This window comes from Carcharhinus amblyrhynchos, chromosome 15 (genome assembly GCF_965287045.1).
Source record: "Carcharhinus amblyrhynchos chromosome 15, sCarAmb.v2.hapA, whole genome shotgun sequence".
NCBI lineage: Eukaryota > Metazoa > Chordata > Chondrichthyes > Carcharhiniformes > Carcharhinidae > Carcharhinus > Carcharhinus amblyrhynchos.
In genome coordinates, this window is record NC_137338.1 from 42,400,145 (window position 1) to 42,416,680 (window position 16,536).

A 16,536-nucleotide genomic window follows, 5' to 3' on the forward strand; every position below is an offset into this window, starting at 1 on the left:
CTATTTCCGTTTTGCCATGCGAGCTGTCAAACATCTCTTCTATCTTGAAATTCCCTACACAGAGATAGCATACTAAAGATAGTGAAAATGAAGTATTAACCTGCAAGGCGCTTAGCCCGAAATGCTGGTCTATCATTACAGACTTAGAGATCAAGTATTACTAATTATCTCCACAACTTCACGTATATCCAAAATGCAAATCTCTCCAAATTTGGCAGCATTCATATTGTATTGTTCTTGATTTAGAGAAACAGTTAGGGAAAAGCAGTTATTTCTAATCATGATGTTACCATAGTGTAGTATGTTTTGTCATGAAAGGAGTGACTTTTTTCCTCCAAATTTTATTAAAAATTAAATTTAATTTGTATTGTTACTATAATCACAAGGCCAAAGTAAACATACGTAACTTACAAATCACATCAGACACATTCCTTATTTTACTTTGTCATATGTAATCATTACTTTATTAATCTAATAGCTTCAGACAGTTGTTATCTATGCACAATAAACTAAATTAGTTAAATTCACAGATGATAAAATGATTGAGGGCCTTGTTTTACCATTTGATTCTGATTCTAAGTGCTGGGTGGACTTGAAATGGCAGTGTTTCAGATCCAACTTTTAGACCTGTTCTGAAGCGCCCCCATACGCACTCTGCCTGTAAAAGATATCAGTAAGCCTGAATCGCACTGCACAAGCTTGTGGGCAGGGCTTAACATGCCCAAAATCCTGCAGCTCCAACTGCACATGTGCAGAAACAAAATGATAGAGTGCTGCTCCCCTGCCATATCCCTCCCGGGATGATGCCTCCCCTTGGGCTCCACAGGCATTGCTCCACCCCCACAACATTACTGATCCCCGCATCCCCCCATCTCCCACCACCCAGACCGAACACGGGCTCCTCCTCCCCACTGATCTCAGGCACAGTGATCCACCCTTCCCTTTCCCCGATTTCAGGAACAGTGGCAGCGGACACCCTTTCCACCATCCGCCCCACCCTCCAATCTCAATCAGAGAGCTATCAGACACTCAGTACTTACCTCCTCACTAACTGAAGCGCCCGAATCAGACTTAAATGGGGCATGTCTGTCTCGCACCAATTCTGGATGGGCGAATATGGTGGTAAAGGGGAAAGTGCCGATAAAGATTGGGCGTGCAGCCCATTAAGTCATTCATGAAGGCTTTCCTTCTCAACCTTGCCCCTCACATGAGGTGTGGTGTGGTGAGCCTCACGTTAAATCACCACCATTCGGTTCTTTTCCCCTCAAAGGGGAGAGCAGCCCGTGGTCAACGGAGATTATGGTGACTTTACCTTCTATTATTCATATGCCTACAGAATACTTTGGGTTTCCCCTATATGTTGGCTGCCAGTCTTTTCTTATAATCCTTTTTTGTTATAATCATTCTTCACTTTTCTAATGTGCTTGTTCACCTCCCATCTGAAACTTCTGGTTCTCAATTATATTTTCCACTTGATAGCTGTAATAATCACACCTTTCCTGGTTTATATTCATTTCTATTGCCCTTTTCATCCAGGGAGGTCTGGATTTGCTTGACCTACATTCCCCTTTTAATGGAATACACCTTAACTATGTCGGACCATTTCTGTTTTGAAGTCAACCCACTGTATAATTTTTCCCACCAACATTTCAATCCAGTCTAAACGACCCAGCTCCATCCTTGCCCTACTGGAGTTGGCTTTTTCCCAAATAATTAGTTTTAGTCTTGATTGCCTACTATTCTATCATCCTAAACCTTACAATACAATGATCAATGTCTCCTAACTGTTCCCCGCTGACACTCAATGTACTTGACTCACCTTATTTCCAGGACCAGGTCCAACAGTGAATCTTGCTTGTTGGATTGGACACGTCATGAACACCATCTAGGAACTTCTACCTCTTACACTACGACTGTCCATAGAATCACAGAAACCCTACACTGTACAAGGAGGCCATTCAACCCATCGAGCCTGCGCCGACAATAATCCCACCCAGGCCTCATTCCTGTAAACCCTCTATTACAGCCAATTAAGCACAGCCAATCAACCTAATCCGCATATCCTTGGACTGTGGGAGGAAACCAAAGCATCCAGAGGAAACCTACGCAAACATGGGGAGAACATGCAAACTCCCAAAGACAGTGACCCAAGCCAGGAATTGAACCTGAGTTCTTGGCACCGTGAGGTAGCAGTGCTAACCAATGTGCCACCATGTTCCATTCAGGTCATTAAAGTTCCCCATTATAATTACTCTATAATGTTTAGATCTTTCTATAATTTCCCTGCAGATTTGTTCTCCTACATCCTTCTCACTAGGTGGCAGTCTCTAGACTACACTGAGCCATGTATTTACATTTCTTTTCCTTAGTTCGTATCCTTCCTAAAATGTCACGCCCAAAACATTACACAATACTCCAACTAGTGTCCTAAACAATTTCAGCTTAACCTCCTTGCTCTCGTACTCTACTCCCTTATTAAAAAAATCCAGAACACTGTGTGCTTTATTAACCACGCTCTCCACTTGTCCTACCATCTTCAATGATTTATGCACGTATACATCCAGGTCCCCTTATGCTGCAGCCCCTTTAGAGATGTATCCTTTATTTTATACTGTTGTTCTATGTTTTTCCTCCAAAATTAATCACCTACACTTCTTTTCACTGACCTTCGTCTGCCACCCAACTAACCACTCCACCAACTTGTCTATGTCCTTCTGAAGCTCTACACTGTCCTTCTCATAATTTACAAAGATTACAGTGGAAGAGGAGTTAATTGAATGTATACAAAATAGTTTTCTAGATTAGTGTGACGAGAAAACAAAAGGCATCTGGTTATTTTGTTATTCTTGTGGTAAAGGAGACTCTAGGGAAGAGTAATCAGGATGTGGTGGTTTTTTAGATTTAGTATGTTGAGGAAACAACTGGGGAACAGGTTATTTTGTTATTCTTGTGGTAGAGGAGACTCTAGGGAAGAGTTATCAGGATGTGGAAGAATTTTATTTAACATTCCAGCTTGATGTAGTTAAGTCTGAAATGATAGTTGTTTTGCTCAGATCAAAGCCAATGTAGGGAATCTAAGCGAAGGCACATTGTCATTACTAATCAACCAAAATATATTTCAGTTTGGCTTCCAAACAATTAAACAACTCAATTTTCAACAATAATTGAACATAAGAACATAAGAACATAAGAAATAGGAGCAGGAGTAGGCCATCTAGCCCTTCGAGCCTGCCCCGCCATTCAATAAGATCATGGCTGATCTGTTGTGGCTCAGTTCCACTTTCCCGCCCTCTCCCCATAACCCTTAATCCCCTCTCTTATCAAGAACCCATCAACCCGCTTCTTAAAAATATTTAGCGAGGCAGCCTCCACCACTTCAACGGGCAGAGAATTCCAGAGATTCACCACCCTTTGAGTGAAGAAGTTCCTCCTCAACTCCGTTCTAAACCGCCTCCCCTTTATCTTGAGGCTGTGCCCCCTAGTCCTACTGTCTTTTTTGAGCGGGAAGAGTCTCTCCACCTCTATCCTATCCATCCCATTCATCATCTTATACATCTCAATGAGATCTCCCCTCATTCTTCTAAACTCTAACGAGTACAAGCCTAGTTTATTCAGCCTCTCCTCATAGCTCAATCCCCTCAACTCCGGTATCAGCCTAGTAAACCTCCTCTGCACTCCCTCCAGGGCCAAAATATCCTTGCGCAGGTGCGGCGCCCAAAACTGCACACAGTACTCCAGCTGCGGCCTCACCAATGCCCTATACAGCTGCAGCAAGACCTCCCTACTTTTATATTCAATCCCCCTCGCTATGAAGGCCAGCATCCCATTCGCCTTCCTGACCACCTGCTGCACCTGCAAGCTGGGTTTTTGCGACTCATGCACAAGGACCCCGAGGTCCCTCTGCACTGTCGCCTGCTGCAGTTTTTCGCCACGTAAGTAATAGTCCTTCCTACCATTCTTCCTACCAAAGTGGACCACCTCACACTTGCCCACATTAAATTCCATTTGCCATTTCCTGGCCCATTCGCCCAGCCTATCTAGATCCTTCTGCAGACTCTCTCAATAATTGTCTCTTTAAGAACTAAAACCCTCGTTGGAAAAGTGGTAGAATTGTGCCTCACAAGGTAAGATAGCATTGGATTGAGGGAAGAGGCTTGTCAGAAATGTTGTCAAGCCTGAGGAATGGGACAATTTTAGAATTCTGCAAATGATGAAGAAATTGATAAACAGAAAATGGAATATGAGAATAAATGAGAGAGATATAAAACCAGATTGGAAAATTTCCTATAGGGATGAATAGAAGTAAACATGGATCCTTCAGAAGCAGAGACAGGGGAAATTATAATGAAAGATAAGACAATGGAAAAAATATTCAACAATTAGTGCCTCCATGGCAGAAGGCAAAATAATTCCTGAAAAAGTAGCTCCCAAGAGTCTAGCAAGAATAAGGAAATTAAAGAAATTTTAATTCATAAAAAAGATACTAAAATAATTAATAGAATTAAAAACTGAAATTTCCAGACCAGTGGCTTGATGTCCATCTAAAGAGGTAGCTTGAGGGATAGCAGAAGCATGGCTTTTGATCTTTCAGACTTCCCTACTCTGTCAAGATTCCATATGAATTGGAATTCAACAAAAATGACCCTGCAATTCAAGGAAGAATGACAGAGCGAGAAAATGGCCAGTTGGTCTGACATCAGTACCAAGGAAATGCCAGGACATGATAACAGAACACTTAGAAAAATCATAATTCAATTAGGCAGAGTCAATACAGTTTTATGAAAGGGAAATAAGATTTGATAAATTTATTATTTGCTGCGGTTGCGGTTAGCAGGATAGATAAATGGGAACTAGTGATTGTAATGCACTTTTTCAAAAATAAAAGCATTTGATAAGGTGCCACTTAAAGGATTATTCCACAAATTAAAGCTAATGAGATTTGGCATATTATATCAGCTTGGACTTTGCTCACAGATGCTCAATTTGGGCTTCACCAGTGCCACCTAGCTCCTGACCTCATTTTTGTCCATGTTTGGACCAAGACTATAGAGTTGAACTCAAGAGGTGAGGAGTGTGTGACTGCCCTTGACATCAAGGCAACATTTGACTGAATGTGGCATCAAGGAGCCCTGGCAAAATATTCCACTAGTTCGACTCATACTGGCACAAAGGAAGATGGATGTTCATCATTTCAGCACTAGGACATCACTGCAGGCATTCCTCTAGGTAGTGTCCTAGACCCAACCATCTTCAGATGCTTCATCAGTAACTTTCCTTCCATCATGAAGTCAGAAGTTTGCTGATAGTTGCACAATATTCAGCACCATTCAAGACACCTCAGATACTGAAACAATCTGTGTCCATGTGCAGCATGAGTTGGACAACATTCTTGCCACTTAACAGCCCAAGCCTGAAAGATTCATGCCACACAAGTGCCGGGCAAATGACAATTTCCAATAAGAGAGAATCCAACCATTTCTCCTTGACATTCAATGTCATTACTATCATTGAATTCCCTACTATCAACTTTCTGGGGGCTACCATTGATTAGGAACTGATCTGGTACAAACTAATAAATACTACAGCAACAAGAACAGGTTAGTGACTGTGGCAAGTGACACACCTTCTGACTCTCCAAAGCCTGCCCATCATCTACAAGGCACATGTCAGGAGTGTGTGATGGAATACTCATCTACAATGGCATCTACTATGACCTCTACTGTCCCAAACGACAAGGGCAACAGATGCATGGGGATACCACCACCTTCAAGTTCCCTTCCAAGCTGCACACCATCCTGACTTGGAACTATATCAGTATTCCTTCACCGTAGCTGAGTCGTAATCCTGAAACTTCCTTTCTAACAGCACATAGCAGCTCCCACAAAATATAGATTACTGCAGTTAAGGAACCATCAACTTCGAGATCAATTAGATGTACCTAATAGATGCCCACATCCCATGATCAATCTGAATGATTTGAAAACCAGTCCTCAACTGCACCTGTGATCACCATCATCTAGAAAGATATGGGTAGCAGATACACAAGAACAACACTAGCAAGTTCCCCTGCAAGGCACACCATTTGGACTTGGAGGCATATCTTTATTTCTTTCTCTTAGTTGTGTCAAAACTCTGGAAATCCTGTCAGGTTTGTGGTAGTACCCCTCTCACATGGACTGCAACAATTCAGAAGAGCAGCTCAGCACCACCTTCTCAGTCAACCAGGCGAAAACAATAAATTCTGCTCTTGCCATGAACATCTACATCCCCTGAACAAATAAACAAACCTAATTTCCATTGTCAGTTGATTCACAGTTAATAATGATCCTATTGTTAAAAAGGTATTTACAGTTTAAATGACAAGGTGTAACTTTCTGCAGCCAGTTTAATTTGTACCTTGCACTCAAGTACAGCAACTCAGCCATGATCGTAGTGAATGGCGGAGCAGATTCGAAGGGCCAATGTCCTCCTCCTACTTCTATGTTTACGTTATTCAGTCCCTTTCAATAGTGAAACAAACGATGAAATGACATCTTTTGCAAAGCCAAGAGAAGAGTGGGGCAACTCACATCTTTTTTTTAATATCCTGATCAAACTGTGAATCTCTCTCTCAACTGAAGCTGCTACATTATTTTCAAATGAGTAATGGTGAGCACTATTAATCTCAATTTAATTTTGAGAGCGAAATCCAGCCCATAATTTCCTACTCTACATTGCATTGTCTTGTTACTGCAGATACTGAAATCTTGTTGTGGATTTACTTAGGTACTGCAGTGCCACCTATTGACTGGTAGCTGGGAGACTACATTCAAAGCAGCAATTTCATAGCATTCTAACAAAGATGAGACATATTCCATACCTACATAATATCTGACAAACACATTTTCCTCTTAGTGATATACAGTACACAGTAAATTTGAGTTCAAATTATTGACGAGACCTCCAAAATGGTAATGAAAATTATTCGTAGGCATTTAAACTGGAGTCAGAAACTGAAGGGGATGTGTTTACCAGAAACATTTACCCTGCACAGAACTTATAATTACTACTCACTAATATGGAGACATTTAAAAATGGTAAGCTAGAAATTAACATGGGCAATATTCAGGCTTAGGCTGACAAGCAGCAAGTAACAAATATTAGTAACCACACAAGTGCCTGGCAATGACCTCTCCAAAAAGAGAGGATCCAATCATTTCCCTTAACATTCAATGACATCACCTTTGCTGAATCTCCCACTATCAACATCCTAGGGGTTACTAGAAATTGAAAGGCTAGGAATCCTGCAGCGAGTAATTTACCTCCTGGCGCCCCAATGTCCACCATCTACAAGGCACAAGATATGAGTGTAATGGGATACCCTCCACTTGCTTGGATGAGTGCAGCTCCAAGAATACTCAAGAAACTCAACACCATTCAGGACAAAGTAGTCCACTTGATTGCTACCGCATCCACAAACATTCAATCCCTCCATCACCAACAAATAAGTGGCAGCAGTGTAGCATACAAAAGATGCACCTCAGGAATTCACCAAGGGTCCTTAGACATCACCTTCCAAACCCTTGATCACTACCATCTAGAAGCAGAAGAGCAACAGATAACCGGGAACATGACTACCTGGAGGTTCCCCTCCAAGCCACTTACTTCACTGAGCTAGAAAAATATAACCATTCTTTTACTGTCGCTGAGATGAAATCCTGGAACTCCCTCCCTACTGTGGATACACATACCCCTCAGGTGATTGCAGTACCATAAGACCACAGACCATACAATATGGGAGCTGAGTTAGCCCGTTTAGCCCACTGAGTCTGTTCCACCATTCGATCATGGCTGGTATGTTTCTCAACACCACTCTCCCACCTTTTCCCCGTAACATCTGATCCCCTTACCAATCAAAAACTTATCTCTGTCTTAAATGCATTCAATGACTTGGCCTCCATAGCCTTCAGTGGCAATGAATTCCACGGATTCACCACCCTTTGGCTGAAGAAAGTCCTCCTCATCTCGGTTCAGGAGGATCGTCCCTTTTCTAGTCTCTCCTACTAATGGAAATAGCTTCTCCACATCTACTCTATCCAGACCTTTCAGTATTCTGTAAGTTTCAATGAAATTCCCCCTTAACCTTCTAAACTCCATCTAGCACAGACCCAGAGTCCTCAAAGCTCCTCTAATGCTAAAGCCTTTTATTCTTGAATCATTCTTGTAAACCTCTTCTAGACCCTCTCCAAAGCCAGCACAGTGGTTCAAGAAGGCAGCTCACCACCAGCTTCTCAAGGGAAACTAGGGACGGGCAATAAATACTGGGCTAGCCAGCGAAACCCACATCCCATGAATTTTTTTTTTAAATTGCTTTTAGATATGTTGCATGAGAATGAAATGAGATAACATTACTGACAGATAAAGTTCCCTTCTGCTTACAATTACTTTCTATGGTGTTCTTCTGACATCCTTCAGTGTGAAGACAAATCCCTCAGCAAATCACATGTTCAGTCCACATCTTTTGAGCTTGTACCAGTGTAGCGACATGTTACAGAATAGATATCACGAAGTTAAATACTAAATTAGGTGAAAAATTAGACTACAATCTAAAAGGAGGGCAAGTGATATCATCAGATTGCTTTGCTGAGACGACACCACTAGGTATGCAAAGTCAAGATGAACGAATGGGTAATAAGAGGCTTGGTGTAGACCAATCTATGTAGCCCAGCTATCTGTACAATCTACATAAATTTTGCAGAGTTTTTGTGGCAGGGTACTGAATAGTTCACAGGACAGAAATAAAAAATACCAAATTTCTCTTCTTAGTTCCACAAGTGGGACCAATAATGGCCAGTTTAGTCTTTGAAAATGCAGCTGATTTTGCCTAAATACAGATTCAAATCAGTCAATTTGAACAACTTCAGGTAATCAGAATTAAATCATATTATTTCTCGCTGGTGGGTGCAGGAATGACAGTTTTCTGTCCCGTTTCAAATCACAAGTCCACTACATTAAGTACCGTAAATGAGAAACTGCAGCTATAGTTAACATTGTCATAACTTGAAAATGATTTTATTGCAGGGGTGAGAGTGGCTGAAGACAAGTAAATCTGAAATTAGTCACCAAAGGCAAAAATGTTCTGAAAATTTGTGGCAAGGAATCATGAAGTGGTAGCACTTTTTAATGATCTGTAGAGAAATGCAAATGCTTCTCAGCCATTTCAAATGGGTGGAATTAATTCAAATGGATAGAAAAATTAGTTTTCCCTTTGTTTATCTTCTATAAATATCAAGACTGTCAGGAAAAATAGCAATTGCATGAGCATATTAGGGGAAATCCAATAAATTGCAATCTTTCTGTTATATATTTTTAAAAAGTACTGGAAAGGCTGCTTAAGGCAGGGACAGTTTGGTTATGCTAATGGAATAGTACTTTTGATATACTGATGAGCCTAGCAACACTTCAAATAGATATTTATCTAAGGCAACTTTGTAACAATGAACAGAACATAAACTGCTTTGAACAAGGTTCAAAGGAGGAGGCGAGGTGTGAACTTTTCATTTACACTCTAAAAGGTAGCCAGCCTCATGAAATGAAGGCAATTAAGTTTGACTTCTGAAGAGACCAGTTCAGATAAGGCAAGTTCAAAAGGGAAAAACTGTATGCCAGAAGCTGATTAAATCAAGGCAAGGGTAGTTTTTTTTCAGACCGCAGGCACAGCAGGAATAACTGTTCAACTTCTAGCAAGCCGTGTCTGTGAAGAAAATCTGTCCGGAGAAGCCAGTTGTTTGTTTTACCTGAGAAGTAAACCCCAAAGAGATAAAGCAGCCTGGTATGTTAATAGTTACTGGGGTGTTAATAATTTTAAACATCGAAGATATTGTGGAACACTTGGGGAGAATTAGCTCCGAAGGCACTGAAATAAAGGTGTTTGGAACTAGATGAAATTAGTTACTGTGTCTAGCCACTGTTAAAGGATTTTATTTTATTGCCTAATAAACATCTATTTTATTTTAAAAGTTACCACAAAACGACTGGGACATAACTCTCTGGATTTCAAACCTTTCAAATTGCTAAATACAGGTGAGGGCAGATTTTCCCAAGTTTCCCTTTTGGGATTTGAAATAATCCAGCAGTGGTCATCAGCTGTTTTCTTGTGCAATAATACATTGGCATCAAATCACCAAAGAAATCTCAGCTTTTCAGCATTCAATGCAGTTTGTGCACGTAATTCAGGATGAAGCCCATATTTACAACAGAACATGACCTTGCTGCATTATGTATATGCGAAGCAAAGCAAAGGATTATGGCTGTGCTTCACAAACTATATTCCAGTGTGATTCATTTTAACTCACTCAATAGCAAATAGTGATGGGCAACAAAGGCTGGCCATGCCAATGATGCCCACATAGCATGAACAAACATATGTATATATAAATAACTATTGAAAATTGTGACCCTAGACCAAAAATAAAACAATAAAGCATTTGACATGTTACCAAAGTTTGTGTTTTAACAGATTAGCTTATAATATTACATCATATAAAATCTGTGTTTTGTTCAATTATATATCAATATCAGCCATTTCCATATTTTCTAGTGTCAGATGACTCTCTCACCCCACCCAAACACATTGTAATCAGCTCCTCTCCTCCACCACAAACACACACATACACCTCTTCCCACCCACTTCTGATATATTCATTCATGACTTCTCTCCCACTCCTACTCATTCATATGCCTTCCTATCCTAGTCAGCACCCCCCCACTCCTATCCTCCCTTCCCACTTAGCTGCACACATTCAACCCTCCATTCTTCCCCATCATCCCTTCACTCATCCACTCTTCCTCCTCCTTGCTATGTGGATTTCACTACCCCTGCATGAATGGGGGATGCTGGAGTGGAAAACCAGCAATAATAACCAAAGATGAAAGTATAACATTTTATAAATTAGATTCAAACGTCAATCCTTTATAACACCTTGATTGATGCAATTATCAACGTGTATAACCCAAGCCCTGGAAGCCAGGTGCCAGGCTTCAGCCCCACTTCTCTACCCTGCCCACCAACTCACCCTCTCATCCCTTGCAGCAGCCAAGCAACACTCCTTACCCTTTAACAACAACTCCTTCAGCCACTACGGTGGCTCCTCCTTGCCACTGTCAGTAGATGGCTGTGACTCTTCCTTGGCCGGCGTCACCTGGATCTGCATTGCTGGGTAAGTAAACGCCTCCCCAGGAGATACAGCTCAGCCCTAGGGCTCAGAATCCAACAAGATAGGACCATAGCCTCTTCCATCATTGGATACTTAGGAACACTAGGATCTGCAGAAAGCTGGGCCAGAGGCAGTGCTACAAAGGGCAAAATTTGGTCAAGACCAAAGAATCAAAGACCAAGAATCTTCCTGCCTCCTAGGGCTGAAGCTGGATCCTGAATCCAAGTGGCAGGCTACAGCTGGATTGGGGGCCAAGTCATTCCATTCGTAACGGAGCCTCAGATTGAGCAAGACCATTCAGCTGTCGTGCACCAGCAACTCTTTGGCAGCGGAGGTAGCGCCAGGAAGACAGCCCCGCACAGGAAGATGTTCTGTAGGCTGAACTTGGGGGCAGCAGCTACTGGAGGTATGATCTCTCCATCTTCGGATCAGAAAAGACAAATCAGATTTGCAGCAGACTGAAGAGGGAGGGGCTGATGGATAGCCTCCTTGGTCCAGGTGGAGGTCAGAAAGAAAAGGTGGACTTCTGTGACCCAAAAATTAGAATTCTGCCAAACATCAGAAATTTCTCATTCTTATTAGTGCTTACTTGCTGGGACAGAAATTATTTTTGAAAGGAGAAAATGTTTTGTGCTGAACTGACGACTGGGGATGGGGCAGTTTAATTTGCAACTTTGCCCATGCACAACTCACCATCACGTCAAAACTGTCCAGTCAGAGATTGCAGTTGTGTAACCCATTGACATATCTAACATTCTATTGCAAAAGGAGATCGTCTCTCAATTAAATGATTTTCATTGATTCATATAAACCAAATTAGGTCATTAGGATATTACAACTATAGAAAAGTTCACTTTCCCCACAGTAACAATATTCCAGCTTTAATGACGTTTCCTCTTTACATTTAATTTTAAGAAGCAGTATTTAAAATCTAACAGATTGATCATAATAATCCAAGCCTGTGCAAACCACAACCATTTAAATTGTTGGCTAGTGAGCACAGAAACAGAATACACAAGCCAAATATTCACTGACTGGGCATTCAGAGTTATACTAACGGAAGACCTGCGATATTGCTGCATATAAAACTTGTACCATTTTATTCATGCATATATCAATATTGGATAAGATAAACAATAGATGTTTTTTCTATATTCAGAGTTAATACTTACACTAGCACAGGTTTCCCTGATATCCGAGGATGCCTTATGACCTCTGCTACAATATCTTTGGCTTCTTCTATTCGATCAACATCACTGGAGTCCACAACAAAAATAACACCAAAAGACTCAGCATAATAGTTCTTCCAGATACCACGAATTCTTTTTCCTCCTCCCAAATCAAAGATGGTTATTTCAAACTTGTCCTGTTTTAGATCAATTCTTGAAAAACCGACTGTGGGAGCTATATCTTCCAGAGATTCTGCAAAAGAAAATATGTACGCATACTCCATGGGTCAATGAAGAACTCCCAACTGCTACTTTTTTTCAACATTTTAAAACCATTTTTCTGCTCCAGCATCAACCCCAAATGGAATCTTAATAGAACCAATTAAAATCACAATCACATTCTTAATATGTACATTAGAATCAGTTTTCAATCCCTTACCAGGCACGAATGTAGTAGTACTAGTTGAAAATTCAAGTGCTGAACTCACTGCCCCATCCTTGTCTATCTGCCTACTGCCATCAAAGCCTAGCTATAAGTGAATGAATTCCTTTCAAAAACAGGTGAGCTTAGCATGAATGTTCAGTGCTGGACCCATACAGTTGTACTGTGTGCTAAAGATATGGGGCACTCATTTGCAAGTAGTCAGATCATCGGTGTCTTTCTGGAGAGTTAAAGGAGCTTTTATGATCAGCATTTGAAATTGTGCTATTTTTGACATTTCAACTAACTTGCTAGCATCGACAAGTATTTGCGTTATTGACAGACAACTGTGATATTGATCATTCCTTACTGGCTATAGGAAAAGGGAGTACAAGCACAAAAGCAGCATCAGTTTGGGGAGCTTTAGGGAATATCACACGGCCCTGCCAGGAATTCAGGATGGAGAACCACACTTCACAAACAGACTTACCCTGCATATATAATCTAGACCACCAGGCTGATGCTCAGGTCCCTCAATCAGCAGTGTGAGAAGATTAAGATTCCCAAAGAGGTAAGACCAGATAGCTATAGAACACTGCCAACAGTTGGAGCCCATAACTGGTACTATATTGCTTGAAGAGGTTTAAGTGACCACCACCCTGAAACCCTATGCAGCAGAGACATTTTTAGGCTAAAGGTATATGCAGAATGGCTGCAGTGTGTTCTTGCAAAAAGGAAGTCACAAATGGTTTTCAAAGAAGAGTTACATTGGACTCGAAGGAGCAGGACAGGCAAGGCTTGCAGAACAGAATTCTCTGTTGGCCTCAGATGCGATCTTAGAAGCCTCGGGCAAGCATGCCGGTAAAATTCCGGCTGAAACGTTAACTCTGTTTCTCTCTCCACGATACTATCAGACCTGTTAAGTCTTTCTAGCATTCTTTTGAATCACAAATGGAATGTTTGCCAGATTTAAAGCACTTGGCTGGCTTCTCGTGGACAACATAAACTGGCAAGAAACTGGCACATAAACTGTGCGTTGCAGGGTTACCATAATTGATAAGGGATTTTACTCACTTAAAATCCAGCATGCATTTATAAAAGATGGGTCACATAAGGAACATGACTGATTTTTAAATAAAAAGATGACAAAACCAGTGGACTGGAAAATGTCGATCGATGTTATTTGTAAAATTTCCAAAAAGAGTTTGACAAAATTCATCACAAGAGACTGTTAGCTGAAGCTGAAGCCCCTGGAATTGATTTTGTTGACCTAGTTTGGAAACTGGCTAAGTGGAAGGCAGAGAATAGGAATAATGCGCAGGAATGTTAATTAGCAAGATGTAACAAGTAGCATCCCACAACAATCTGTGTTGCAGTCAACCACTCTCTGCATTTATTAATGATGAGGATCCATTCCTCTTGCTGAACTTTTATTCATCAGTACATGGTTAAAAAGGACATATGCTAGAATGGCAAGCTTGAAAAATCACACTGCTGGTGTCAAATAAGCACTACCAGCTAATGACCCAATCTTGCTTACTGTACTGGGAAGCATGTGCAGCATGGATGCCATTTTGTTAGCAAAACAGTACCCATCATTCCTGAATTATGGGTATTATAGAGTCCTATTTTGTCATTTTCATTCTCATTAAGAGCAGAGTTAGTTGGGAGCAATGCGTGCATTACAGCATTTGAAAGATCTGCTATGAACAGGAGATTAAATTTATTTTCTATAAATTTAAAAGCTACAGCTGTTATTTCTTATGAGACAAGATTTCACATGAAATTCACCAGGGGCAATTCTCTTAGCCTCTGTGCAGCTTGAGTAGCACAGCGGGCCTGGAGACATCAGTGAGACCCTATTGCAGGACTTGCGACTGGCATCCGGCCAATCGTGAGTCTCCCAGGCAATGTTTCTTGATGCAATCAGTCTCATGCTGCATATCAGCGCAAGGCTGTTTCCAATATGAAGATTCACCTTTCTGTATGATTAGTGAGCCCAGGATGGTAGTCTCCGGGCTCGCTAGTGTCTCCCCCATTGCTGGGAGAGGTTCCCACTAGCGGTGATTCCAATTGGTCCCCATCAACAGGGATCAGGTATGATCACCCCACTGGTGGAAACAGAGGCCATCAAGGCCACTCTGGGAGGTCGCGGCAAGTGAGGGGTACCCCTTGGCCAGTGCCAGCCTGGCACCCTGGCACTGCCAACTGGATATCGTGGCATTGTCAAGGGGTGGAACCAATTAGCGGTGGTGGGAGGAGACCTGCTGTGCACTCGGCAAGGGAATTGATGAGAGATGGAGGAAGGCAGTGATTGGGGCTGCATCTGGTGGGATGGGTTGGGGCGGCGTGGGTGGCTAGGAAGCCAGCTGGTGAGAAGGATGGTGGAGGGTTGGGGGGGGGGAGAGGGGGGGGGGGGGGGGGTGGTGATGGGGGAATGCAAATTTGCCGATCTCCTCACTGACAGATCAGCACAAGCGCAGTGGCCCACTCAGCGCTATGCTACCGGCCTCTTCAGTGGGATGAGGCGTGAGACTGATTGAGGCAGAATGTGAAGCACAGAGTGCCAAAAATTCATAAAATCAAGGACTCCCAAAAAATGGGCGGGAAAATCACCCATTTTCCCACCTGCTGGGCAATTAATTCTTTTTGGGAGAATTGCCCCGACAATGTTTATACAATTACCACAGAGTTAGAATAATAGTTTGAAGTTTCAATGGATCACCAAAGATTCCTTACCTCCTTGAATTCCTTTCACAGTTGTAGTTTTCCCAGCATTATCCAATCCTACCATTACTAGAGTCACCTTCCTGAGAAAAGAGTATATTACATCTGCATAAAGCTACTTTTTCCACTTACAATACGATAAAGATGTTAAACCAGGGATCTCAGAATATATATAGTGATAAAATTGGAGGCATTATATACCCATGATTACAAAATTAACAAAATCACATTTTCAAGAATTATACTATCCCCAACTTACAACTGTGCTGTGGGACTAGTGTGATGACTGTAAAAATACTGGATAATATTTGGGCTGCTACAAAGAGGCAATACACAGCAGTCCATTCTACCAAATTATGAATGCAAAACCAGGAAGTGATTATCAATAATAATACATGATCTACAAATGAATGAAGAGGTGAAACTACTTGTCATCACCATACTTATGAAGTTGGACAGGCTGAATGTAGATGAGGAACAGGGAGAAGAGTTTAGAAATAGATCCTTGGGAAATTCAGGGGAAAGGTAAATGAGGCTAAGAGGAAACTGTTTTTTGAAGTTGTGCTAACTGTGTTAATACATGAGGAATTAAATCATTCAAGGGTGAAGCTACAGAACATTCTGTGATTCAAAGCCAAAATAGGTGAGGAAAAAAATCTCTGGGACATGGAGATAGATCATAGCAATGTGACAATACTAAATGCATACTTTACTGTCTTTAGCTTTGTCTCTTTGCTCTATCTCACTCAATACATCTGCAAGTTTCTGGGCACAGTCCTCAAGAATACCACACAATCAACCAGTCCAAGACGTTTAATCATCCATATGGGACTATTTTCATGCTGTAAACCTCTATTAGTAGCTGTCCCAAGGCCCATATCCCAATTCCAGGGTGCTCCTTAAGTTCCTTAGCACTAATAAAAAAGACTATTATTAGATTGGAATGCTTTAAAGGGGATGGGTTGGAAATGCAGTGGTAAGAGTTCTGTAAGGTTAAAAAAAAATTTTCACCTGATACTGATAT

At 41.4% G+C, this 16,536-nt stretch overlaps 1 protein-coding gene across 4 annotated transcripts in view; it reads right to left on the reverse strand.

The window, feature by feature from the left end:
* Window positions 1-16,536, reverse strand: part of arl13b (ADP-ribosylation factor-like 13b) — a 67,147-nt gene that overhangs the window by 40,557 nt on the left and 10,054 nt on the right. For all 4 annotated transcript variants that reach the window (XM_080203893.1, XM_080203892.1, XM_080203891.1 and 1 more), the window contains exons 3-4: window positions 15,525-15,595; window positions 12,368-12,617 (exon numbers count right to left, since the gene is read on the reverse strand). In XM_080203893.1, the coding sequence (XP_080060019.1) occupies window positions 12,368-12,617; window positions 15,525-15,595 (321 nt within the window). The remainder of the gene's footprint in view (window positions 1-12,367; window positions 12,618-15,524; window positions 15,596-16,536) is intronic.